Here is a 25,289-nt window from a genome sequence, read left to right on the forward strand (position 1 = left end):
AGGTCTGTTAATAAACTTTCAGAGTACAGACATTAGAAATGCCGTTCGCAGATTAATCTGTACCGCTGTCAGAATGTAAGCAGTTTCATTAAAAACAACGATGGTGTCCCTGTCATACTGTAAAATTTGAATAGATTAGTTTCCTGGTTTTTAGCCCTACCTGAACGCATGCGCAGACAAAAACTGATGGGGTTGGTCTCTCGTGCCAGTGTTGGGACCTGCTGGATCCTGTGACCCGAGTACCTGGGCGTTATACTGAACTGACGGAGTTTGATTTAAAAAAAAAACACACACAGAGGATTTTAATAATAATGAACTTACTAGTTCTGTTAGTAAATGAATCCCCATAGCCTAATGCCCGCACGGACTGGCATAGCATGCAGAAGGTGAAGACCAATCCACTCCATCCGCCTTCCTTCAGGTAAATGGAGATACCCATTTCCTTCACAGGACAGGTTTGGAACCAAATAAACGATCAAGAGCATCAAGGTGCGCTTTTTTATTCAATCGGGACAGAAGAGATCAATTAGTGACAATCGCACGATAAAGACTCCGTTCGGAATTGTGTCCATGTACTTCTTGTTCTACCTGACTCTTGAGCCCAGCTGTTTGGTCCGTAGATTGTTTGGCTAACGCTTCTGTGCGTGTGTGAGAGAGAACTTAGTCCTTTGGCATCTTTCACCAAAGGGTGGATTTACACACATGTAGCAAGCTCTGCAAATTTGTCAGTGTCACATATAGAGAACGATATATGAAACGTGAGGACGAAATGAATGCTTATAAATATTATTACTGAACACTTAAATTGTGCTAATGTATAATAGTAACACAATTAGTACCGTTGATGCATATTTCAATAAAAATACTTTAAACATGTTTTCTGTGCGCATTTGAATTAGCTAATGCGATATGGAAGAGTTTCGCTGTTGAGAAACACGGAGGAACATACGTCGTCCATATGTGACGGTGTAGTAGGAATGGATAGAATGCGAGTCAGAGGAGGAGGGGAAGTTTCAAGCAGGAGTGTGAGCAGATAAGAGAAGAAAAATAGAGAAAGGAGGAGCCAGTAAAGAAACCATAGCAGAGAGTTTATACAAAACTAAAACTTTACATTTAAGAAATACTTGCCTTATCAATACAGTTTTACTCAAGGGGAAAAAATATAAACATTGTCAAATATGTTCCTGCGGCAGTGATCTGTTGCTGAGTCCAGTCTTCCCGATACAAACCAGTGAAGCTTCAGTGCTGTGTGAGCGCTCATGATAGACCCTTTCATTTTAGAAATCTAGGAAAGACTTAGCACCTCATCTTACCTCCCCGGCCCTACTCGCCGTTCACGCAGACCACATTAAGAAATCCTGGTTTTAAGCTGTATGTGTGTTATATATATACACTTATCATCACCGTCATACAATAATTAACATGGTTTCTAATCTCCAACTTTTTTTTCTACTTTTTTAAACACACAAGCTGGTGTTCCATGAGTACAAAAATAATTTAGTGATTATCTTTCTCCTCAATACAGGATATCATGCATTATGCAGACACAAGAGTTTAACTCTTTACACTTTTATTTCATGCTTCATATGGGCATGTAACAAAAGCATTTTGGCAGTTTTTCTTCTTTGCCTGCCTTACAAAGAGACATTGTGGAAAGTGAATGTTAACACAATTATTGGCAACTTCTACACTGGCTTATTATCATTACAGAACAGTACAAGGTGCAAAGTGACTTGCCAGGTAAAAGTTTTATCTAGTATTAGACTTTGATGTCCATTGTCACAAGATAGTAGCAGGAAACTACAATCAATAAAAGTATATTACAAAATAAGCAAACAAGAGGGCTCTATTTGCTTCTTCAAATTAAAATCCAAACCAGAATATCTGATGTCACTGTAAATGAATATGTAGTTTTACAACTGCTTTTGTACAAGGCTAATCAACAATAAACAAACCATGGCTGCCTTTTTCTTTAAAAACATCCTGGACACAAACACTCTAATGTGCAAGCATAAACAAACACATGCAACGGAAAAAAGGTGTGCACAAGTTAACTCAAGTTGATACTGTGTGCAATAATTCCCATAGTGTATCACAGATGGTTTGCTTTCCATAAACTTTTTGTTTTGTTACATTTTATAACGTGTAACCCATCTGATGAAAAATCTATTATGAATCTTAAGCTGGGATTACAGCCTTCAACGCACAGTAGAAAATAACACTTTTTAAAGTATCAGTAAATCACATGGTTACATCAAAAATAAAGGGGGAGTGTGTAATGGGCATCTTTTAATCAACCATGAGTATGAATTCGTCTATAAAAACACAGTTTTGTTGACCTAAATATAAAACAAACCTTTTTTTTAAATTTTCAAAAGTTGATGCCTGTTCTCTTTTTACATGTACTTAAAACAACAAAAAATTCTCAGTTCATTTTCACTCTCACATACTTGCACAAGACAAAAAAAAGTGTCAAGGTGACAGAGGCAACAAAGATTATTCAACTATTTCACATATTATAGGATCCATGACATGACATCAAAATGTCAGGTTTCCTCTCTGTAGGGGTAACATATCTGGATGTAAAGCAATCCAGAAGGTATCCTAGCTGCTGCTGTTGTGCCGGTTTCCACCTAACCCCAAAATGGTGCTACTTCAAGGTTTTTCTTCTTTTTCAAGTTCTTTCATGTTCTTAGGAAAGCTTCTGGTGGAATCTTGCCTTGAGAATTGAGAGTGGTGAAAACCTCTGCAGCCTTCTCAAAGTTCCAGCCATTTTCCACCAGGCATCTGTTAAGTAAGTATAAAGAGTTAAAATGTGCTGACTATGCATAAGATGGGGATGGGGTAATATAAAACATACTTCTAAAAAGAGAAAAACTGAAGGGAAGGGATCAAGGTAAAACACGTTTCCTCCAAGGGCTATTTGGATATTTATGTTATCATTTGTGGGCCATTGAAAATTATCAATTGAAATGCTAGCCTGCCCTTTTTGGTCAAACCATAGTTTCCCCACGGCATGTTAATACTTGCAACATGTACGCCCCTAGCCTGCCTGGCACCGACTTCCTTTGAGTCACTATAATAGACCACAAGCAGCTGATGAAAAGCATAGGTGTCTGTCCCATCGTGTACTTTATGTTATTGTTATGATTACTGAATTTCAATTCCTGCCTGCAACTGCCTTGACCAGTCAGACCAATTGATTTTGTGGGCCTTATACAACCCATTGGCCAGATTATCCTCACCTCTGTTCTTTAAAAAAAAAAAAAAAAGTTCCATACCCCAGTTTTAGAACAAGGATTCAATCCCATGGGATCATTTATATAAGTTACATTTTAAAGATACAAACTTAAAACCACTTTCTTACCTCTGAGAGAAAGATACATTCATGCCTGAATTCTGGCTGAATGCCAGAATCATTTGCTGCTGGCTTTCAGGGGTGGCGACACTGGCTGGAAGCAATGATGCCCCACTTGTGCTAGGTGGTGGCACGAGTGTATTTATAGGTGGGGGGTTGGATGACACTGGACTTGAGGATGGTGTAGGTCCTGTATTTTTGAAGGCAGCCTGCAAGATAAAATGCTTTTTTTATATAAAGGACATACAGGGTTATAAAAATATTTGTGCAGAATCATAAACAGCACTTTTCATGGGCTCATGTTTGCTGCATATGCATGGCTCAAATGTAAATAATGGTAAATACTGCATGTACAATGTATCTAAATCAAACATTATTTATGACAGTCATTACATCTCTCTCAACTAAAGAACACATGTCTACTAACTGAAAATCTGTGGTATATACCTGGGTCTGCTCTGGTGTGGCATTTGTGATTGTAAGCATGTCATTTGTGACGAGAATGCCACCAGCTGCGGCTGGCACGGTGACGAATACTCTGCTAAAGGCACGGATTGGGGGTTTGTCTGCTTTATTATCAGCTGCAATCAAAGGTTAGAGAAGGAAATTTTCACATCCAGGAAACTGTCATACAATTCATAAATACTGAGCATTTGCTTTGCCTCAGCATTAAAAACTCTTAAGCATAAATATTAATATAATTATACACTAAAACAAAATTCTTTCATAGAGTAGACCATCTTCCTTCTCACAACACAGTAAAGGATAAAAAAATATAAACAATATAATAAAATTTGCCATAGTCAGAAAATGAAAAACTTCCCCCTTGATTTATGCATCAATGCATGAGATTGTGATAAATCATTTTGATTGTAAATTCAATAGAGAATTAAAAAGTTAAATAATTCTGGTTCAAGACTACATTATTCATGATTCTTTTGTTATCCCACAGCGTAAAGAAACTCTTGACCACTAAACAAAATTGTTGATGACTTGCTCAGTCCTGAATTGGAAAAAAAAGTGCAGATGCCACCTTACTTACAAAACATTTGAGTTGCAAACATTCGGACATAGGAATAAATGCAGTGTAGTTAAAATTATTTCTTGCAATACTTTCACAAATCCAAATTTTTAGTTTCACGCCTTCTTCTACCTTGTGACAACCCATGTGGAGCAGTGGCTCCAATATCTACATGCCAACAGCCACTACCCTACAGTGTAAATTTGGCAACATGATGCCAGCTATACAAAAAATAGCAATGTTACGTTTTTATTTTTATTTGCTTAGTGTTTATCTAAGTTGTAAAACAAAACCTCAACACCAATGCCCAGCCATTAAAGTCATGATGGCACATAAAAAGGAACAAAATCTCTTACTCTCTTTGAAAAGGCCATTCACTGTGAAGCTCAGCAAACTTGACTGAAAAAGAACCACTGTCACATTTAGATTAAAGAGTCTGGAGTAAGAATACCAATTCATCCATAAAAATAAACATTTTATGCAAGCACACATACAGATAGACACTTACATTCCCACATGCTACTCAAGCACATACAGATAGACACCTTACATTCCCACATATATTATGCAAGCACACATACAGATAGACACTTATATTCCCATATATGCTTCCACACATGCACACATCTTGGTGACTAAAGTTAAAAGCTCTAAAATAATCCAGCATTAAACTAGAACACACAAATATAGGGTAGCAAAAATTTTACCGGGTCTACTCATTTTTAAGCTTACAAAAGATAAGTCTACACCTTAAAAAAAATTGATGTTGCCTACTGGTAAACTTACAGACACAAAGTTTACATCAACAATGAAGGAGCTGGCATCATGTGTAGTTCGTGACAAAGAATACAGCTGTGAGACAACAGGCAATCGTCCTCTCTTTAGTAAGCGGTCCATTTGTCGAGCTGTTAAACAATATTTTAACAATGTCAAATGAACAAATGCTCACACATAGACCTTTTTGAAATTATATTCTTTTCCTTTTTGATTTATATGTTTAATGTCATTACTAAACATTCTAAATGCTTTAATAATACATGTTTATTTATAGAGTGTCATCCCACCCAGCAAAGGTGCTTACATGAAGTCACTCACACATACACACACATGGTGGATGAAACATAAGTACCCAGAGAAAACATTCAATGGTCAGCCCTGCAAAAGGTGTCTAATTTAGAGAAAGTATAGATATGAACTTTTGATACCTTATTCTCACTGTTGTGGAGACAGGCGTTTTAGCTACAGTGAAACCAACAGCCCCGTTTTATTACAAATTTCATGTATTAGTTTAATGGACTTAATGGATGACTGACAGAAATACAGTTAACTGTGGCAGAAAATCATGGTCTGGTTGACAGATCTCGTGTCCAACTTACTACTAATAATAATAAGTTAGAAAACCTCAAACAGGTCCTAAACAACTGCAACATATCTTTTGCAAATCTTTCTTTCCATACAAGATGATCCATGCCACATGTTTTCAATAGCTTCAGGTATTAGTAGTCCATGTATAACTGCCTCTGTAAGAAACTGGTGAGCATATACTTGCCTCTTTCTTGATCTGAACCTTTCTTCCTCAGGCTGTTCCTGCTTTCTAACAAGTATTCTTTCAGGCTTGCTTGTCTGTGAGAATGGCAGCAGATTTATTTCATATATTTTAGAAATGAATAAAGTCACCCTTAAAAACCTTTAAAAAAAAAAAAGACATCTTCTACACAAAACATCTACTACTGATGTAAAAGATATTTTATTAAAGCAATTTACATGTGTGTGTTCTATGTGTAATACATATATATGAGAGTAAACATATGCATATATATAAAACTAAATACACATACTTGTCATTTGTTTCATTGTAGTTAGCAGTAAGTGAAAACACTGCATGCTCATGATAGGCATCAATCAAGGGTTGTCGATTATCAGAGTCATACAATGTATAATACTCCTTCAGAAACTTCACCACAAGGTCTTGGATTTCATCATTCACAAAATAAGAGCCCTGGAAGTTTAAAATAAAATTGAATGAAGAATGCAATGTCTTGCTACTTTGTTATTTACTTCACTGTCTACACAAGTTTCTTATGGTTATGTTTAAATACAAAATTTAATGCAATGAAGTGTAGCTAAAGCATGATTCCACCTCTGAAAAGAATAAATGTCCATACAATTTAGCAGGATTACTGGTATTTATGGTAATTAAAAATGATACTGAATATATCCAACATGCATTGCACTGCAGAAATATGATGTATAGTGCAGTTAACTAAACCATATGATACTTGTTTTACATTGCATGTTTTACATCATCTTTTTCCATCTTTCATGTTATCTTTTCATAAAGGCATGTAAGAAGTCATGTATAACTTAAACTGGCACCTTTTAACATTTTGCTAATTTTCTTCACTTCTTATCAATAATACAAAAACAAATAATTGTAGCCTCTATTAATTTTTGATGTACTTAAATTTTATAATACTTACTTTTGATGGGGGTATGACTGCTCTCTCCACATCAAAGGTTATTGGTGGGGGCAAATCATTTCCATCCTGAAGTGTAAATGTTTGGTTCTATAGCTAACATAACAAAATCTTACTCCAATAACTAATGAAACTGCAATCCTTTTCAGCCTTTGTTGAAAAAAAATATTGCTGATAAGCACAGCCTGAAAACTGGCAAGAAATACTACGGAGTGCAGTAATGCTAAGAACTGAACTCCTTTACTGACAAAGACCTTAATCCGTTTGAGAATTCAAAAAAAAAAATCACCAAAAAGTATACAAATTATAGATACATACGGTTTTTAAACAAAAGTCACACTGATCTTTTCCTAATTACAGGGAAACACACCAAAAGGGGGTAAAAAACTACAATGAACTCACCTAAAATAAGGGTATAAAATGACCCTCCCTCCTAACCACACACACTTTGTTCACATAGATCTATTTTGGGGACTTCGTAAAGGCAATTGATTTAGAGAGGGTTGAAAGATTAGCTCTAGCATCTGACATTATTATTTGAATCTGATGTTGAGGGAAAGGGGAAGATAGAGTATGGCCACATGCACATGTCCACATATTTTCAAAAACAAATGTTTCTACCAGACTGCATCATGCATTGCAAAAATTCTATAAGGTATTCTATACTAGCTTACTGCAGTGAACCAGAAAACAACTACGAGTATTTCAATAAATCTTTTAAAATTTAACCATTATTTCTTCATATCTGAACCACAGACAATAAATCATTCCTTTTTTTCTCTTCATGCATTATCAGAATATCAAGAATTATATAAAAAGTGAAATATAGTGAGAAAAATTTCCTTCTCAACATGTTTTTGAATTCATTCATCTTTAAGTTATAAAGTTATATCTGTGAAAAACTGGAAAAAGTTACTTACCAGTTTGGTAACTTTGGGAAATATTTTTCTGACAGCACTGGAACCACATGGCATTTGGCACAAAAATAGAGTTTAAAAAAGTGTTAAAATGTGATGTGGGATAAAGCCAGTTATTTCAATCTGTTCCCACCAGACAAGCAAGTAAAGATGCAGAAGAAAAATACTGGTATTAAGCCAGATGCTTGGAAATGACAGCTTACAGTACCTGACAGAAATCGAAATGATTTATAAGCACTAGATGGGGCTAACAGGTGGAGGCAGCTGGCATGACATGGTCCCAACTGGAAAGGGATGCCCAGAACTGGGTCCGGTGGCGGGGTGTGGTTGGGGCCCTATGCTCCACTGGGGGCGAACAGGAACAAGAAGAAGAAGGTGGAGCTAACAGTGTGGTGTTTTGTCATACAAAACAAGTCATAATGCTACTAGAAAAAGACAAATCTCCAGGAACTAAACAAAGGACCAAAAAAAAAAAAAACCACTCTGACAGCAAAGAAAATCTTTATGTTCACAAAAAGTGATTTTAAAAAAGTTGAAGTCTACAACCAGATTTAAAGCTCAAAATCTAGAATTAGAAAAAAAGTACAAATGCTACAGGAATTGTCTGCCTATACAGGATATGATGAGACCTAGCTTTAACCAGGCAGATTTCTCTCCACCAATGCACTCACTCACACACTGTGAAGATGGAAAGCAGGGTAAAACCTCAACTTTCACTTCTTATAAAGACTTCTTATAAAAACTAATTTCATACACAGTTTGAAAAAGAAAAAATTTAGGTGCACTTCAAGGCATACGCACTGTGCACAAGTTCATTTTTTTGAGCAGAGAAAGGGGAGGAGTGTATTTGGAGAGCCCTCCAAATGCAAAAGAAATGATGTCTGATAAAAAAAAAGATCTAGGAGAGAGTTGCCTTACAACATTTAGGATAAGGTGCCAAAAAGCTAAATTCTATAAGAGGAAGAAGGAAAAAACACAACAGAAACAGTTTAGAAGAAAACAAGTATTTGAAACCACTGTCAGCAAAAGGCTTGGTGTCTTGAAGAACCATATTTTGCTTTCACCATGTGAACTAAATGGCAGTATTTTTCCATCATTTCCAAAGCATATGCAGTAAAATGAGCTAAATGAAGTTGAAAATAATAAAAGAATTTTTTTTTTAAATCTTGAGAGACCAAATGTAAATGCAGTTTTAAAAAATGTCTTTCAGTTTTAGTAAGAAAAAGGACATGGAAGAAACAGCAGTAGTTACTGTTCCTGTCTTCACCAGAAGACTTTGGTAAAGTTATTTAAAGGCTTGACAGTGTCATCAGTGAAAGGTATGAAATTTTACAATCACTGATTAAAGGAAGTCAGAGTACTTACTTTTTTTTAATTGAAAGAATGCTGTAACAAAGTGAAACATTACAGAAGTCAAGAAATGGATAAAAAAAATTTTTGCATCATTTTCCAATAGATTAGTGGCTAGATTTTAGTCAAAAAGCTTTTACAATGTGAAAAGAAAATGAAAAATTATGTTATTTCAAAGAAATGTCTGGGTTATGCCAAGGCTCTCCCATCCATGGTTTAGATAAAGACAGAAAAGTCTTAAAGAAGGAATTCTGTATGAAAATGGAGCAGTAATAGACAGTGATGATTTATAGTGGCCAGAGCAGACAGTCATCAGTAACAGACTTGACGTCTTCCAAAACAGATACCTCAGGCGCATACTTAACATCTTTTGGCCAAATACCATCACCCACAAAGAACTCCACCGAAGAACTGAAACCGAGTCCATCACCACGCAGGTTCAACAAAGGTGTTGGTGATGGATTGGACATGCGTTTCACCAGCAGACAGCAAACCTCTCCAGAGTCGCCCTACGATGGACTCCAGACGGCTGAAGAAAATGAAGCTGCCCAAAGAAAACTTGGACAAGAACAGTGGAAAGAGAGATGAAAGGAAAGGGCTGGACATGGGGTCACCTGGAGCGGGTTTCAGCCGATCGACATCGGTGGACTCTGGTTGAGGCCTTATGTGCAACCTGATGCACGAAGAGGAATATATAGAGCAGACAGCCGCAGTAGTCCAAGGATGAAGAGATAAAACTTTATTACGGAATGAATGGGGAGATTACAGGGTCAGGGATCATGTATAAGTAAAAAGGTATCATATGAAGTTTTAACCAGGTTTGTACTGTGGTGGTCTGAGTATTGCAACAACTGAACAAGCACTGATAACTTACATCACACAGGACTAATAATTACAAGATGCATTATGAATTTCAGTATCAGGGATGGGAATGTGTCAAATACACATCTAAATCAGAGAAAAATAGGGAGCATGGGTTAATGCTGGACCAAGAAAACTATGACTTGCCAAGGATGCACAATTTAAGTTAGCAACAGTTTAAGGACATCAGAAAAATTAACTGTCTTCCATACCTTATAAAACTGCTAATTAAAAGAACTTAAATATTTATCATCCCCCCTCATTAATAAGTAAGGTGGAAGACTTTAGGAACAGTTTTCAGATTTAGAACCTACACACTACTTCCAAGTACTTTAAATGCTTGCATAAAGGAGAGCTGGTATTTCAAATTTCATCATACTAAATACAGCCATGTTATTGCCGTCTGGAACAGGTGGAAAGGTCCCGACTGTTGTGCTCTGACTGCTGTTTCATATAAATTTGCCACACTGCAGCATGTCTTTTATCAGACATCTTTTTTTCCTTTCTGTCTGCTCCTGCATGCCTTTTTGTGCATCCTAAGTTGCATTTTGTCAATATCTTTCCCATGTCTATCTTGTGCCCCATTGTGTCTTTGACATCTGGAGTTAGTAATTCTGCTATTGACTATACAATGCAGCCACAATAAAATGTGTAGTGATGTGGGTTAGTGGGAGATGCAAGTTTTCATATAAGAAAAAAAGGAGAGAAAACTAGCCATTGTGACAAGCACTATAAAAGCTAAGTACCTTTAACAATCTTCATGTCCAACTATCTATGTTAAATGTGGTCCAAGGACTCACAGTCATTGGAAGTTCTTAACTCCCACCATAATAAATGCAACAATCCTTTCTAAAGGAAATAAGGATGCTTTGTGGCATTACAGATGAAGCAGAAATGCAGTTTTGGCAACAAATAAGGAGAATTGTTCTCCCTTTTGTGACAGTCTTTTAGGCAGCAAGCAGGTCTAGACTCTTTCCTGATTATGTTGTGAGCATCCATGGCAAATGTTGCCTGGTGCTGATCACACTCATCTGATGCATCCCTCCCCTTCTCCTCCTTGACAGCATCAATGCTGTTCCAGACGGTGAATCTATTTATATACAAACCTGCCATATTCTTCCCTGTGACCAACATCAAACCTGCGGAGGTCGTTTAAACTCCTTCCCTTAAAACTCAACTCTCCTTAATGCAATGCTTTTAAAATTCATTTTCCTCTTTTCTTTGTGTATAGGAATGCGCATGTGTTTCCTGAGTGGATGAAACCTCTGAAGTGAAATGTACCTAAGAATCAGTACTATCACAAGAAAAACTTTACATTACTGCTATATGAAAACCTTACATGCATTAATTTAATTACTCTTTGTTAAAAATACTTTAAGGGGGATAATTTAACAGATGCTTTAGCAAAGTACTTTTAAATCAAAAGAATGATACAGGGGCATGAAGGTTGGGTAATTGGGTAAAAGCAAGAATTATGGGCCATTTATAACATCACTGAAACATACTTCTGTAATATATAACCATTAAGTTATATTAACCTAGTACAGGAAACTGGGGCATTTTAAGTGGAATAAAATGTGGAACCACAGCTTTGCTGTACCTGAATGCTTACAATTTGTCAAAATGACAAGATTATATAACTGCTTTAGCTGGATGTGCTTGTTAAGTTGCTTTAAAAAAATTTGAATCAACTTCTGCCATGCAGCAAAATTTTCACTTTCACAAACTGACAAACTTATGCGCATTATACATTTGACACCAAAGTACAAAGCTGACTGTAAAGACAGAGACAAACAGCTCAGTTAACATTGCATTGTCATTTATGGAGGATGTTACAGTTAACACTGCATTATTATTTATGGAGATGACCCTGACAGGAATGTAAACAATGGGTACATTAAGATGAAAAAAATCTCACCAGCTAATGAAACACAATACCTTCTGAAAGTCAAAAAAAAAGAAATCATTATGTTGTCTTGACAGTTGTATAAGAAGGATTTTGATGGATGGAAGGGGAATATCTTCTATCAACCAAGATAGTTAAGCAACTGCAGCTTTGGCTTTCTATACCATTATCAGATAGGTCAACATAAGATATTTGACCATTCTTAAGAAGTGTTATCAACAGGGTTATCTTTAGAAAAAAGATCACACAATATGAAAGTCATCAAGGGAACTGCAGAGCAATCAAGAAAAGGCAAGAACATTTTAGCATGAAGAAAACAAGAATATGAAGCTGTTTGTAGAAGACATACTTCCAAGCCAGAAAGCTTGACAGAAAGGCAACAGCTGGTATACTTCTGTGGCAAAATAATAATATTAATAAATGTGCGATTTAAATAGTGCATAATCATGCTCACGAAGGAGAACGCTCTCAGTGATTAAGACAAGTAGGAGATAGAGACAGAACACGAAGGATGGAAGGAGAAACAATAATAATAGTAAAAGAACATAGAATACATAATCAGGAATCAGGGAACAAACAGTAAAGATGGAGAGTGTCGTAAATCTGCAAAGATGAGCAGGTGGACCAGTCAAATGACTAAAATATAACTATGTTGATTGGTGTAAGGAGTAATGCCCATGAAATAGATGTGTTTTTAATGGAATTCTTTGACTAGGTCAGGAGAAAGTGGTGACCTTTTTTTCATGATCAACTTGGGAATGTTTCAAGTTAATTATGAATCAGAAATGAAATAGGAAATTTCTAATTTCATTTGCACAGATATTTAAGAATAATAAATACAAAATAGTGGTGATAGACTGATCAAAATGGTCACAGGGTCACTGTTGCCTCTATTTTTATATAAATAAGAACTACAATAAACATGTTACATGACAGTACTCAGTGAATGGTACAGAATATATTTTTGTACCACAATGAGTTATTCTCTATACATCTCAGAGAGAGTGTTCTCAGAGACAAAAATAATGAATTAAAAAAAAAAAGGAAATTCTCTCATCTTTAATGAGTACACTCATCAAGAGAGAAGTGATTATAATCTGAATGTCAAGAAAAGACTGGCAAAAGATATAAAACTGATGACAAACGTTAATGTCATCAAGATGAATTATATGCTCAAAAGACTATGATTACTGATAATATGGTTGAGTCTGATTACTGCAGAATTACTACCAAACCAAAAAATAGTCCTACAGAAGGCTTTGACTGAATAGGAAAACAAACAGCAATTAAATGGTTTCAAATGCACTGGCACCTTACAACATACACATACACAGTGATGTGTAAAGAAGAGTGAGTAAAAGAGATCCTATTCAACAAAAATGTGTTGAAGGTCTTACAATAAATGATCATTCCTACTGCAGAGCTATCATTTGAGTGAAACAAAACCTGACAGCTGCAACCAGACAAGTGACAATATAGGAAAAAAACTTAGATCCGATGAAAACCTTTTGAGTACTTCAAAAAAAGAAAAGCAACGAAAATGATTTTAAAGATATTGATGCCATTACATCAGTAATACTGAAACTTCAACCAGGAAAGATGCTGACATCTGGTATTCCTTTATTACAACAGTTTGTGTCAATAACACTGAACTTTAACCATGAAAGTCTGTGGGAACAGATGTTTGATAGATAATGACTAGCATCAGGAATCAATATCTCTTCAAGTAAAATTGTCAACAAGTTTATAAGCAGGTCTTTGAAGCAATATTTTCAATTAAATATTTAACATTTGCAGCAAAATAGACAGTTAACTAAAGTTTTGCATAATCAAAATATGCCTTGAAATATAGAGCAAGAAATAAAAAGATACTTGGCCTTTACAACTTTTGCATTTGAAAAAAAAAGCTACCCAATCAAATGACTACAGGTTTCTGTTTAGATCAGTAGCTTAGAGAAACGCCTTTCTTGTTCTTTAGCTGTAGATGTGCTCGTTTTATTTTTTTCCCCCACCATATTTACTTATATATGTTTGAGGCTCTGAACAGCCCACTCAGCAGTTAGATCAGCTAGTACAGCAGGTAAAACTATTGTTTGACATTAAGTAAAAACATTACCTTATGTATGCAGGCTTGTCCCTGTAAGTGTTACACAACACATTACCAGTCAGCACAAGCTCTTGCAACTGCCACCCTTTTAATTTCTCCAACTCTGTGAGGTCACGCAACTGTACCAACAAAGAACCAAGTAGGAAATTCTTAACTTTTTTAAAGAGCTCTTTAAGATGTAGTTAGTTTACTATTGTTGCTTGTAGAGTACCAAATATCTCCTTTGATATTATAAATGTCCAACTATAATTTTCAAAACAATGCATAAAAGATTCAAGTATAGTTCATATTATTACAGATTTTTTTATATTAAGCACATCTTCAATGTATTTTCTGGACAACATGGGTAAAAACAGTTACCATTAAAAAAATAAAATAGTGGAATGTTGAAAGGATATGCATAAAAATTTAAGGAAGAAAAAAAAAGCATGTCAAAAAGTATTTATTTTTCAAAATATGGTTTATCATAACCTGACCTGATTACAGCTGAGATTGAGCGATATCAAGCATGGGGCTTTGCTGACCAGGTCTTGCAATGAACTCAAAGACAGAAGTCGATTGTTGCTGAGGTTCAAGCCTGCCAGCTGGACATTAATCATTATAAGGTATTATGCTCTCCTTAGCTATCATGAACTATTTCAATCATAAATACATGTCCATAAACTATAAATTACCCGTTATAAGAATGTACAAATTAAAGAGATCAAAAACATCAGACACACTTGTTACACTCTGTCACGAAGGCATGTCCTGTGATCAGTGAGAGGGATGTAAAAAAAGGTGAAGACTGCAGAATATTCTAGTAGTACCAATGTGGGTTATCAGATGAAGAAGCTTTTAAAAACTTTTCAATATACTACTTTATCAAGCACCAAACTCTTAATAAGATACTTACTTCTGGTATGTTTTCTTTTATAATTTTTATAGCACTGGCCATGACACAATGACGATTAAGTGCAAGGTATATGTCTTGCTGAACAAGACCTGTGAAAAAAAACATTTTTTAAACATACATCATTTTGGAACACATGTACCTTACAGTGTTAACAAACATTAACATAACAATGCATGCATATCATTCCGCAGTATTTCTGAATATCAATTCTTTCAAATAAAGTGGACCCTTCCTATTTCTAAGCAGCAAGCTGTGAACACTTATTCCAAAGCTCATAAGGTGGCAGCACTGAAAAACACAGTTGAAATAAAAAGAATCACACAAAGAGATCTTGTGACTCACCTGGGTCATTGTAAAGGAAGCTGAGATCAAGCATTTTCACAGAAGGATCATACCGCTGACTCATCACAGTCTGCAAGTGAAAAAAAACTGCACTGATGAAAAAGTACATCCAAAATAAAATGGAAACTAATGAGTAACAAAATTCTGTAACTAAAGCCAAACCTTATGGAACCACATTTCTTTGTGATAACATTTCAAAATAAATAAGAGATGTAATACCTTCAGACTTTGCTCTTTTGCCTCATCCATTGTAGGCAAAGGAGGACCAGAAAGGGAAACAGTGATTGGAATCTGCACACCCCAAAGACAATGGTAAGTTCATCTGATTCAAATGACAAAGCTTCCTGCTCATCATAACTGCCAAATTACTAATGACCACAAAGTGTCAATTATACACACCTTTTCTGAACCAAAAAAGCCTTTATGCATTAATGAACATGAGAAAAACTGAATTTATATACTGTAATAAATGGGCTCATTTGCTACCTCAAAAGAGAAAAAGATTATTCTGATCACTGATCTACCCACCTTGAAATTGGAGTTTGGCATTGTGATTGTTTTGTTGATCTTTCTCAATGATTCAGCGATGTCACGATCTTTCAGATGAAATACCGCCATTTGTCCTTCATAATGAAACTGAAAAAGAGCCCCATTATTTGCAAAAGTTAGGTTTTCTGATATAACTGTCACACAATGATTCTACCAGACCATGCAGAGCCATGCATAGCTATCATTATTTTGTTACAATACCATGCTTGTCAAAACACCAGGTTGTAAATCTGAACCCGCATATCTAAAAGATTTATCCATATATATCAGTAGGGTTATTTTAGATGCTAGGTGCTAAAAATATATTTAATCAACCCTTTGAAACCCTTATTAGAGTTTATTACTGCGGACGGTAATGTAGAAGAATTAAGAGAATGTGTGTATGTGTGTGGAGGGGGAAGATTTATATATATACAAGCAAATATGAGTACATATGCATAAGGGTGGGAGGGGGTAGTTTATATATATATAAGCAGATAGGAGGTTGTGAGTGTGTATAGTGGTGGGGGCTACACATGTATTTATAAGCAGATATGGGTGTGCATGTTGGGGGGGGGGAATTATATATCTATGCAAATATCAGCGTGTGCGTTTGTGTCGGGGGGTATTTTATATATATGCAGATTTAAGTATGTGTATGTGTTGCTGCCTTACACTGGACTCCAGAAGGAAAACGCAAGCGAGGCCGGCCCAAGATCACCTGGCGCCGAACTGTGGACGCAGACATGAAGACCCTAAACCTCAGCTGGGGTACTGTGGGGAATCTAGCCCAGGACAGGCAAAAGTGGAGGACCTTTGTCGCTGCCCTATGTGCCGACCGGGCAATAATCTAATCTAAAATGTGTTGGGGGTATTCAGTTTGCACCTCGACTACAATAGGGTCAAATACCTAACCTTGAGACAATGACTTCCTAATTAAGTAGGTGACGTCTCAGAGACAACAGCTCGATGTAAAGGAAGAATGAGGTGATGATAGGAAGTAGTTAGCCTTCCTTTACCTTCACAAAAACACCATCAGGTTTTCGCTGCTTCTAAAAATAGTTGTCCCCACTGCCAACTGTGGAAAGCTAATGGAGACCGACTCGAGCTCTGTGCATGTTAAATCCCAATAGGCCGTACATGTGTCTTGGTCTCGACTAGCACTCCGCGAGTAGCTGATACACGGAGTTGTCCTTACCTGATTTTCATGTACACAGGGCCAGACCACGAGCATGCATTACACGTGTCTGTACTTGGTGTATAAGCGGGTGTGTGGTGTAGAAGTAAGCATGTTTGTTATATGCGAATATGGGTGCATGGTTAATGATTCAGTCTGTATATTAGTTATATAAAGGGCTCTGAGCAAATTACTGGAAAAGCATCATATAAATCATTATTATTATCAGTCTACAGCAGCTAAAAAACAAAAACAAGGTGTTAATAATAAGAAAATTCACTAAAAACTTGCCACAGCACTAATGGTTAATGGTTACCTCAATGGGACTTAATGGGCCTGGAGTATGGTTTCCAAGAAGACTTAATAAGACGGCTTTATCAATTTGCTTTGTATTTGGTATCTGCAAATATATATACATATTAAATATAACAGGTAAATCTTTTACCAATTCATATCTAAAAGAAAAAAAATTATACAGAAACAAGTACCTGTAAACATTTGTTCTCAGCTGCAAATACAAAGAACTGTAGGAGCACTTTGCGACTGATCAACCTAGGCTTTTTTTTCTTGTTTTTGCTCTTGCTGTCACTCAATACTGATTTTCAATTATCTTAAGTAAAGCTTGGCTGCCAGTAAGGTTTGATTTTATGACACATTGTCAAATACAATCTTATATGCTAACATATGATGACACCATCTCCAAAAAAATAAGGTTACCGTATCTTGGTGAATTATATGGAAGACCCAGAAGATTACAACTAAAAATTTTATACAGCTATTTGATTCCTTCAAATTAAATAGAAGAGGTGCATCCTACTCTTTTGGATTTATTTACTTCTGCAATGATTTCCCACAAGACAGTAAGCAAGCTCGTTACTTAAGTGTTATTTTGAGGATCCGTGCATAATGTAAAGCAGTAAGTTGCAAGTTTAAATCTAGTTGGACTAGAAATCTTTCTTAGTCCTCCCAGAAGCAATAAGCACCTAATCTATGAGACAGGAGAGGTCAGGCTCCACCTTCTACATACTATTCTTTACATAAGATGAATCTTTCAGATTCCTGCCTTTAGGTCCTTCTATCTTTTACACAGCTACCAACGGAATCATGTCGTTCTTATTCTTAACTTTCTTCACCATAATTCCTGGAAAACATTTACTAAAGATCACTTTTTATATACATCCAAATATTTTTTTTAATTATATACCGATATCAACATACCGATATTTTGTACCATGTTTTTCCTTTGTTACTGACAGGAAGACCCATTCTTATTGCAGCAGTGACATCTGAACAAAAAAATTTATAAAGGAAATTGGCAAGATGAAAGGTCATTCTAAAAGCAATAATGCATTTAGGTACATTAATAACATTCTAGATTTACAGAAACAGATTTTACAGGTTAAATAGCATAAAAATGCATCAATAAATTTAGTTGCTGTTAATGACAAAAGGCAGTGAGGTAAATTAAAAATCAATGCATTTGTGACCCACGTGTACCTACTTGGTGCATGATATTCTCTAGCATGATCTTGGTTGTTGTCCCTTCTACCTCTTCGACTCTTTGGTCTTGATCCATAAGGATTGCTTGAAAATGAAATAATGAACAGAACATAAGGATATACCAGATTTTAATAGTATATACCATATTCATTTATATCAATATTATTTTAAAACATTCTCTTTTAATCAAACCAGATTAGGTTTCAAACTTTGCATTTACATTTTTGACTTGCAGAAATTAATTTTATTGCTTTCAAGTAAAATGAATTTTCTTTCAAATTCTACATGACTGAGAAACTTTTCTCAACATCAAGTCATAATTTTCCAATTCTGTTATGTAGAGTTTTAATTTACACCAATAAGGTTGTATACACCACTTAAGTCTTAATATTTACCACAAATAAAAATCTGATGGGGCCAAAATTACATCGTGCCGGTATTTTCTGCGTCGCTAAACCTATAACCTCCTGAGAGCAGGTGAGTGCCGTGTGTGCGAGCTGTGTCACCTGTTTGACCGCTTGTCAGCTATCTGGCCATTGACATTCGCATATGTGGCCTCGTGTGCACATGTGCAAACCAACTTGCAGTACACACGTGGGTTTGCCCTAACATCTAGCATCTTTTCGCATCGCGCTCTTGACGAAAAGCTGAAATATGCTGCATTTTGTGTGTGTGGTATATAAAGTATTATGGTCTATTAAAATCTATTAAATCCAAGTTTCAATGATTTTTAGTTTTTTTCGCAAATAGAATTTGAAAAGGCAGCAAGATCAGTGTCGTTGACTGAAAAGAACCAAGTGTTTGTGAGAAACACTCATGAGTATAGCGATAAAAAGTCCTTTGTAGATTAAATGACAACATTGGTTCTGCTTAACTTTGTACCATTACAATTCATCTGAAATAGGCCACACCTTTCTATATTTATGTCATTGTCAGCAATAGAAGTGAAGAGAGATGAAGATAATATACCACCATATAAAAAGCCGAGAAAGGCGAACTGGACAAATATACTAACTAGCCTGATACATGTTGACTCGACTAATGCATTGTACAACATGTATTACAAGCAGCAGCAGTGTATACTGCTCCTTCTTACATAAAACATTTGTGTAAGGTACTTCTACTTTTTATTATTTGTGCAGATATGCCTTCAGTCTGTCACTAGTGACAGCATAACTTGTGTCAAAACTAAGCAATAGTCACTGAAGGGTTTGTATTTTTCTCAGATTTTCGTGACTTGGTTAATAATAACCTGGCCTACCATTTTTGGGGGGAGAAGCCTGCTAGATCAGCACAAACACACACATACATTCTGAAAAGCATCCGTTGCATAAAAAAGGAAGGGCAAGACACACTTGCAATGTAGGTGTGACATTGCGCCCCCGATCTGTTATTACTAAGTCCACTGTCATCAACGATCTCCAGGATGTCATTACATTGAAATCTTATTCGTTGATAGAGTGCTAAATTATCCCATGAATCAATGGGATTAGTTTGATCGCGAAACACTCTAGTTCTGAAAAGATTTCGTTCCACTTCATACAGCATCAAGTATGCAGCAGCCACCTTTAGCGAGTTTCACCCGAGTTAGAGGTGGGGAGGGCTGTTTCTACACTTAGGGGTGGAATAACCCGTTAGCACAACCGCAATTAGACACGCGACTCGACCTTTGCGGCACATAAAGGGTGGGCAAACCTCTGATGACCTCCAAGTGCCCTAGTGGCGCGATGTGATTTCAGCCCATAGACTTGTGGGCATAGCTGTAAACGATGCATAGTAAGACACTGAACATATATATAGAATTAGTACTACAAATAAATTTATAAACTGGTTCAGTCTTATTATTTTTATTTATAATTAAAGTAACCAAATTCAATGGATTGTTTTGAAAAAAAACAACACATTTCTACACTTATCAACAAACTTACTATCGTTGACGGGAACTAATGGCATCACCCTCCATAACTGTATCGCCCTCTTGGTCAGTCATATGAGTTCGTTGGTCAGCATTATATCTGTATGAACCACCCCGACTACGACCTCCTGTAAAATCATATTTAACTGCATTTTATTTCATACTTACCAGAACAAGTTACACTGAACCCATACATATTCGTTTGTTACAAGTTTTTTATGACATGAAATCTCATTCCAATGATAAATAACCCAAGTCACAATTATGACAATAATGAAAAAAATGGTCTCACAACCAGTAATCATTCTAATATACTCGCTTTTAATTCAAACATGTTCAAAGCAAGAAACAAAACTTCAGCCATATCAAACAATATTCCTTAATCATGAATTAACATACAAAAATAGGAAATAGGGTTACAATTAACAGTATTTATATATCTCTTGTGTAAGCAATAAAAAAATTACCTTTTCCATGGCCTTTGTGCTTAAAATTTCGCCTGTTATTTTTACCACGAGGAACCCATCTGTCATCATGGTCTGAAAATAAAAAACACAAAAGAAATAAAGAAAACAGGTAAAACAAATATTTATGTATGCAAAATGGAAGATACCACTGGATAAAATGTAACGTTTAAACCAAAGTCGATTCGGCCACTTCTATGCAACTACTTGACATCTAAATAAATGAATTTTGAGGTAGTCTACTGTCAGAGGTGAGGGGGCAGAGAGTGTGAGTTTGTGTGTGTGCACACTTTATGCTGTTAATGTTTATCAATCTGAATCATGAGAATCTAGAATTTAGCTTATATGTTTATATCAGACTCAAAACTATGTTAAATGTAGTAATGGTAGTGCTGAAATGTTAACATGTAATCTGTAGTTGTGACTATGGGTCAGGGATGTTAAAGAAATGGTCCACAGGCCACATCCGGCCCGTCATCAAAATTTACCTGGCCCGAGAAAGAATTTTAGTTAATCATTGTTAATGGTTGGCGACAAGAAGTGCAAACGAAAGAAAAGTTTGCGTCAAACACAGCAACCGATGTAATGATTGTAGAAACTGTGTTTTCTACTTTTCGTGAAGTTTGTATAGACTACCAATAGCACTGGTCAAGTTATCATCGCTCCTGATAATGACCTGAAGGGATGGTCAAGGCGGGGCCCATAAATTTGACTTGTGACATGGGACACACTGGCTTAACACGGCAGCGGGTCGAAGATTTTGAGTACCTGTTAACTTCCCTGAATATGCCCGAGATCAAAGGGTGACTAGGGACACCCCATGTGTAGAAAGAGGCAACCCAACCTCGGACTAATAGAAACTCATCACTTTCTGAATCTGCAGGCTGGTGAACAAAAGTCTTTCTCGAGCAGACGTTCAGTTGTGAGAAGCAAACTTGTGGAGATCAAGTTGGTGGGAGTGTAGTTTCCCAAAGGACTGTGGATTATATGTATATACGTACGAACTGGAATCATTGGAGCGAATTCTGCATGATACAGTGAATTATACATACGATTGTGGACAGTGAATTATACATACGATTATGAATGATAAGTGTGCGAAATGTGGAATATCGACTGTCCAGTTCCTGTGGCACTTACGCGTCGTCAAGAGTGAATGACTATCACCAAAGAGATAAGCAGCCGAATATAAATAGCCACCCATGGTGTTGAAATAATTGCTGCTTGTGTATATATGATTTGAGAGTTCCATACTGATGCAATAACATCACATGTTATAGCAAATAGCACTGAGCAAAGCAGAGCAGAGCACGCAATTGTTTATTTGAATTAATTGAAAACTGAGACTCTACATAACACAGAAACTTATTCCAAACATAAACACACTTGTTGCCTAGAAAAGATGTCAAACGTCCACTTCTGACGTAAATTAAGAACAAAAACTGCTTTGTTATTACTTTAAATTTGTTTTAATTATGATTTTGTTTAAATAAAATAAATAACAAAAAGTTTAGTTTTCTACTATTCAGTAAAAAGTTATCGGGCTTAAATAATAACGTTCGGCCTGCAACCTCGTGTATGATGTGAGATTTGTCCCCCTGTATGATTGAGTTTGACACCCCTGCTATGGGTATTTCAAGATGACTTGAAAATGATAGATTTAACTAAAAACGTCCACATTAATGTAATTAGATATTTAAAAATAAATTTTAAATATAATTACCCCCGAAAGACCTTGATCCATCTCTTGTCGTAGTTATAGAAAAGTCGACACCACTGCTACCTCTTTTGTGCATGTTAAGTCCTCGATTGTATGTCAAAATGGCGGCGACTTGAGAGTGACATCCCCTTGCGATTAAAAAAAAAAAAAAAAAAAAAAAAAAAAAAAAAAAAAACAATCAAAAATAAACACATTAATAGTGGAGTGGTATTAAAATACTGATCTTAATAATAAAGTCAAGAGAAATCCTAAAGAAAAAATTTAATGTGATTTAGAGACCGACCATCTGCTACCAAACCTACTCCTTGAAAGTCAAATATGTAAGCTGAATCTTAGCCATGGGTAACCATTGGAGTTAACACCCTTTAGTGGTCTGTTGCTAACATGACGAGGACGCTTAACTCAGAACTTTTTCCCTACAAAAATTCAATTTAAATTCCATAATAAATAATGGGATGTGGTGCAATAAACAATAAGAACACCATCAAAAATTCGCCAATAAAAATTCTCGTTCTTGGTTTTAGTGGATCAGGTAAGAATCCATATCTATTATTAGTAATTCTAAGACGCGCCACAGTGTACGTGGAATCCCTAAGAAATTAATGTAAACAAATATATTCAGTGAAACAATACCGATACAGATAAAAAATATCATCATTAAGAAATCTCTTAAGAGATCACTTTGTGGCTCCTCTGAGATTGATTTTATATTTTAAGTTAGCACGTAAAATTCATATGCATGTACATGTTTAAAAACTTGCTTAATACGTATAAATGTGTTTGAAGATAATCATTTTCACATCTCCAGGAAAAACGTACATTGTGTATGCTTGGTCCCTTGGTCTTCCAAATCTGGTAACGACATTGCCGACTGGTGGTGATATGTTCAATGTAGAAAAAATTGCAATTCAAACATCACAGTTTATGTATCTGTGGGACATAGGCGGTGAAATGGCCCATAGGCGGCGCAGCTACTTCCCAGGGTCACAGGGTACTGATGAAATAATATTTATTGTGCAAAACTGCTTTTTTGAAAGATATTTAAGAAAGAAACCAGCAAAAAACATGTTCCTGCAATATATGCTATTTTCCTCTTTACATATTATTGATTTACCTTATTCATTAATAGAACATTATACTTTACACAGAGTGATTTTGCCTTCTAAATACAGTGAGGAATAATAAAAAAAAAAGTAGTTTAATCATTAAAAGCACTTTCATTTTTATGGAAGAATGTATGAAAAAGAAAATAATTGAAATAAAAAATAAATTCAAACACAGGTGTGGTATATGTGGTGGATTCATCAAAACCTTCAATGATAGATGACATTGTTGAAGATCTAACTTCACTGGTCACAGACAGAGATTTATTGGGGTTACCATTACTTGTGTTGGCTAACAAGCAGGACTCAGAAGGTGCCGTCAAATTCTTTTTCATTTTTATCTTAGTGGTGACAGGACATATTAACATCCTCCCAGTAACTGCAATTATATGACAGTATAATAAATTTACTTTCTTTTTTCCTGTACAGTTGTAACATGTACATTACACAGCACTAGAGGATTGCAAAAAGATGAAAATCTGTATTTGGTTATTGTGAACTTTTTAAGCTAGAGATTAAGTCTAAAAAAAGAATTAAGTTCCCTAATTGTTTTGTTTTCCTCCCATCACACTTAAAGTAGTTTTTGTTACTATTACTTGCAGGTTGCCTGACTACTGAACAGATTAAAAGCCATATAATACAACATGTGCCATTCCCCAAGCTGTGTGAAGTCTGTGGCATTGGACTTTCTTCACAGACTGACTTATCCCATGCTCTTGTGTTGTTGGAAAATTTGTTGTGTCAAGGTGGAATAATTTCAAAATGACAATCCAAGATTAAAAACAAATTCTTTAGGAAGTAGATAGTCTGGATTTTTAAAGAGGTAAATGATGAATTTAATGTTTGCCTTGTGTATGAGTTTGGGGTGTTCTGGTACTGTATTAAAACCAGAGACAGGGTTCATGATTTGGGATAGAGTCAGTGAAATATTAGGTTAGGGTGAGATTTAGTGTTGGGAATAAGGCTTTAAAATACCATGCTGGATCAGAGATAAATGGGGACATATATTGTATTGTATTTTTCTGCAAAATAGGATCATTTTCTTTTTTGCAATTTAGTTGAAAAGAATGGTGATGTGAAGTGGGAAATTCAGGTGTTTTTTTTACACAAAAATGAAATTAGTGGTTTTGTAAGAAAATTCAACTTTCAAAAACCATGGATTTTGCTGTTTCCATGAAATATATGTGTGTGTGTTAAGCCTAAATATGAAAAGACAATAATCATACACTTTAATTATGGGACATAAGTGATAGGCAGTTTTTATTCATTCTTGCAAAAGATGGGGGTGAGTATTGTGGTCCTCTGAGGCTCAGGATTTGTCACATGAGCTGTCACCTGACAATTTTTATTGATGACACTGAATTTTTTTAAATGATTGGAGCTTTTTCTGTCTTTTGATAGGATTGTGGAAAATGAGAACTGGTACTTATGGTGCTCAATAGCACAGAATTACCTGTTTACCACAGTTTTTTCTAGTCACAAATCCATGATTTCTGGAAATATGATTTTCAACTATCGTTTTGTAATATATAAATTTGATTAGTTGTGTATTTTGTTTTTAACGTGAAAAAAATGAGTGTGCCAGCTAAACTTTCCTGAATGGGTTGATAGCAGTTCTGACTATGAACTGCTATAAAGTAAATTATTT

The 25,289-nt window shown here is 35.7% G+C and overlaps 2 protein-coding genes across 3 annotated transcripts; one reads left to right on the plus strand and one right to left on the minus strand.

Annotated features, from left to right (window-relative positions):
• Positions 1-1,553: 1,553 nt before the first annotated feature.
• Positions 1,554-23,491, minus strand: LOC112570102 (nuclear RNA export factor 1-like). 2 transcript variants are annotated; one of them, XM_025248339.1, is made up of 22 exons: positions 23,358-23,491; positions 22,542-22,666; positions 20,822-20,893; positions 20,368-20,482; positions 18,441-18,523; positions 18,158-18,225; positions 17,256-17,339; positions 15,763-15,870; positions 15,454-15,525; positions 15,235-15,304; positions 14,893-14,981; positions 14,474-14,581; positions 14,007-14,116; positions 7,777-7,813; positions 6,860-6,925; positions 6,218-6,378; positions 5,929-6,002; positions 5,166-5,284; positions 4,736-4,778; positions 3,806-3,939; positions 3,368-3,567; positions 1,554-2,787 (listed from the first exon to the last, which is right to left on the minus strand). In XM_025248339.1, coding segments are annotated over exons 1-22 (2,043 nt in total). In that variant the 5' UTR covers positions 23,360-23,491; the 3' UTR covers positions 1,554-2,684. The 2 variants fall into 2 exon arrangements, with proteins under 2 accessions (XP_025104124.1, XP_025104123.1); XM_025248338.1 differs by lacking the exon at positions 23,358-23,491 and adding an exon at positions 22,841-22,892.
• Positions 22,929-24,659, plus strand: LOC112570103 (ADP-ribosylation factor 1-like). Its single transcript, XM_025248340.1, has 4 exons — positions 22,929-23,070; positions 23,347-23,529; positions 23,820-23,954; positions 24,244-24,659. Exons 1-4 carry the CDS (start codon positions 22,989-22,991, stop codon positions 24,405-24,407), a joined length of 564 nt encoding a protein of 187 aa, XP_025104125.1. The 5' UTR covers positions 22,929-22,988; the 3' UTR covers positions 24,408-24,659.
• Positions 24,660-25,289: the final 630 nt, after the last annotated feature.

The sequence above is a fragment of the Pomacea canaliculata genome, linkage group LG8 (genome assembly GCF_003073045.1).
Source record: "Pomacea canaliculata isolate SZHN2017 linkage group LG8, ASM307304v1, whole genome shotgun sequence".
Taxonomy (NCBI): Eukaryota; Metazoa; Mollusca; class Gastropoda; order Architaenioglossa; family Ampullariidae; genus Pomacea; species Pomacea canaliculata.

Bases quoted from the DNA above. Each gene is read 5' to 3' on its own strand.
- LOC112570102 (XM_025248338.1), bottom strand. From the start codon at position 22,878: ATGGCTAAGATTCAGCTTACATATTTGACTTTCAAGGA. The intron at 14,582-14,892 runs GTAAGTATCTTA...ATTAATGTCCAG, and splicing joins TAAAAGAAAACATACCAGAA to CTGGCAGGCTTGAACCTCAG. The intron at 3,568-3,805 runs GTATATACCACA...TTTATCTTGCAG, and splicing joins CCACACCAGAGCAGACCCAG to GCTGCCTTCAAAAATACAGG.
- LOC112570103 (XM_025248340.1), top strand. From the start codon at position 22,989: ATGGGATGTGGTGCAATAAACAATAAGAACACCATCAAAAATTCGCCA. The intron at 23,071-23,346 runs GTAAGAATCCAT...TCACATCTCCAG, and splicing joins TCTTGGTTTTAGTGGATCAG to GAAAAACGTACATTGTGTAT. The intron at 23,530-23,819 runs GTACTGATGAAA...ATTCAAACACAG, and splicing joins CTACTTCCCAGGGTCACAGG to GTGTGGTATATGTGGTGGAT.